The sequence below is a fragment of the Gavialis gangeticus genome, unplaced genomic scaffold (assembly GCF_001723915.1).
Source record: "Gavialis gangeticus isolate Ggan-Ray unplaced genomic scaffold, GavGan_comp1, whole genome shotgun sequence".
Classification (NCBI taxonomy): Eukaryota; Metazoa; Chordata; order Crocodylia; family Gavialidae; genus Gavialis; species Gavialis gangeticus.
In genome coordinates, this window is record NW_017728996.1 from 7438742 (window position 1) to 7441060 (window position 2319).

The window sequence follows — 2319 nt, forward strand, 5'->3', positions numbered from 1 at the left end:
AGAAAGTGCCGAGCCCCCAGCTTCTCCCAAAGCCGGGCTTTTGATCGTGGGACACGCACACCCCGAGACAAAAAAGATCACCAGTCACTTTTAGAAATCTTGACCTTCCTGCCTCCCCCAGAGCCCTTTTAAAGCTATTTTCAAGCCCAGCCAGGACGAGTTTGATCTCTCCAGTCCAATACAAGCTCCACGTCAATCTGACGGACGCCTCTGCTACATCCCGTCGGTCTCTTCGCAGGCTCCCCTGGATTTGCTCAGGACAAAGGCTGCCGCTATCAGTTAGCAAGTGCACTCCTAGGATGCCGTCTGAACGGCATCCGCTTGCTGCTCTCGTTGCTGGCAGCTCCGATCACATGGGCCGCGGCTATCTTTAGCCAGAGGGCTTCATATTACAAGCGAGCGGTTCGGAGCGGCTGGGAAGGCACAGAAAGATATCAAACCACCGAGAAAGAGATAGGAATTGCACCGGCTGCACGCTGGAAGGCACCTTGGGTACCACTCCTGGCGTGCGGATGCATTACGAGGCACCGCCAAGTGCATGCTTGCTGAGTCGCCTCTCCGGCAGCCAGAGCATGACTCAGACGTCGGCAACCGAGAGAGTCCGGATCAACGTGGAAGAGGCGTTTTTCGCCGTGGACAAGGCCCTGCTGGTGGAGCACAGCGACTACTTCTGCGCCCTCTTCCGCTCCGGCATGAGGGAGAGCACGCAAGACGAGATCCAGCTCCAGGACCTGAGCGCCACGGGGTTCTTCATCATGCTCCAAGTCCTGGCGGGCGAGAGCCCCACGCTGAGCTGCGAGGAGAACGTCAAGGCGGTCGAATGCGCGGCGTTCCTGCACGTGAAGCCGCTGGCCAAGTACCTGATCAATTCGATCAACTCTGACAACTGCATCATCCTGTATCAAGCCGCCGCCATTTTTGGCTTGCTGGACCTTTTCCACAGTGCCGCCCTGTATATCCGGGACAGCTACTCTGAGCTAGAGCAGTACTTAGACTGCCTTTCCCCTGACCTGCTGGATTACGTCGACTCTCTCGTGCCCAGCACGTTCATCGCGGTGGGGGCCCATACGCCCACCTTTGAGTTCCTGGAGGACCTTTCGAGGACCATTTGCTACCTGGACGAGGAGAGCAACGCGTGGAAGACGCTCTCCTGCTTACCGCTGGCGGCCAGCACGTTCCTGGCCGGCATGGCGACATTGGAGAACAAGATCTATATCGTGGGGGGCGTCTACGGGGCCAGCAAGCAAGTCGTAGACAGCAGCTTCTGCTACGACGCCGACACGAACAGCTGGAGCAAGTTCCCCAGCCCCAAGCAGCCCCGGTACGACGTCACGCTGACGGGCCACGAAGGCTGCCTGTACGCCATCGGAGGGGAGTACGAGAAGGTCTCGCTCAAATCCGTGGAGAAATACGACGTGTCCTCCAACACCTGGACTTTCCTCTCCGACCTGCCCCAGCCCACGGCAGGGGCGCCCTGCACCCAGGCGATGGGGAGGATCTTTGTCTGCTTGTGGAAACCCCTGGACACCACCATCATCTACGAGTACGAGACCCAGAAGGACGAGTGGCTTCCCGTCGCGGACCTGAAGAGGCCTCAGAGCTACGGTCACTGCATGGTGGCCCACCGAGACAACCTCTACGTCATGAGGAACGGGCCCTCGGACGACTTCTTGCGGTGCGTGATCGACTGCTTCAACCTCACCACCCGGCAGTGGGCGGCCTTACCCGGGCAGTTCGTCAACAGCAAGGGAGCGCTCTTCACGGCCGTGGTCCGGGGGGACACCGTGTACACCGTCAACAGGATGCTCACCCTCCTCTACTCCATCGAAGAGGACAGCTGGCGGTTCAAGAAGGAGAAGGCCGGGTTCCCGAGGGCAGGCTCCCTGCAGACCTTTCTGCTCAGGCTACCAAGGAGAGACCACAGCATTGCCACCTAGTCGGTGCCGTGCAGGCCACGGCATACGAGAGAGCTGAATGAAGTGGCCTCCCCTTCCCAATCCTCATCTCTTTCTTGCTTTCGAGCAGCTGCTGCTCCAGGGAGTCCCAGGTGCTCTTGCCTTCTGCGTTTGCCCTTCCAAGGAGCCGAGCCGGGGCGAGGAGTGCAATTCAGCCGCCTTGCCTGTGGCTGCCCTCTGCTCACAGTTACGGTGGATCAAGACCTCTGCTCCATGCAAACCCCCCGGCGTTGTCCTCCGGGCACGGGGCTGGCAGAGTCGCTGGAGACCTGCAAAGGAGACACTTGAGAAATGCAAAGTAGTACCAGCTCTCGTGTGTTTTGACTGAATTCTGAAAACTTGCACGAAACCACCGCCCGAGCGC

At 59.4% G+C, this 2319-nt stretch overlaps 1 protein-coding gene across 1 annotated transcript; it reads left to right on the forward strand.

Annotated features, from left to right (window-relative positions):
• Positions 1 to 168: 168 nt before the first annotated feature.
• KBTBD13 (kelch repeat and BTB domain containing 13) lies at positions 169 to 1982 on the forward strand. Its single transcript, XM_019503850.1, has one exon. It carries the CDS (start codon positions 513 to 515, stop codon positions 1935 to 1937), a length of 1425 nt encoding a protein of 474 aa, XP_019359395.1. The 5' UTR covers positions 169 to 512; the 3' UTR covers positions 1938 to 1982.
• The last annotated feature ends 337 nt before the right edge of the window (positions 1983 to 2319 follow it).

Bases quoted from the DNA above. Each gene is read 5' to 3' on its own strand.
- KBTBD13 (XM_019503850.1), top strand. From the start codon at position 513: ATGCATTACGAGGCACCGCCAAGTGCATGCTTGCTGAGTCGCCTCTCC.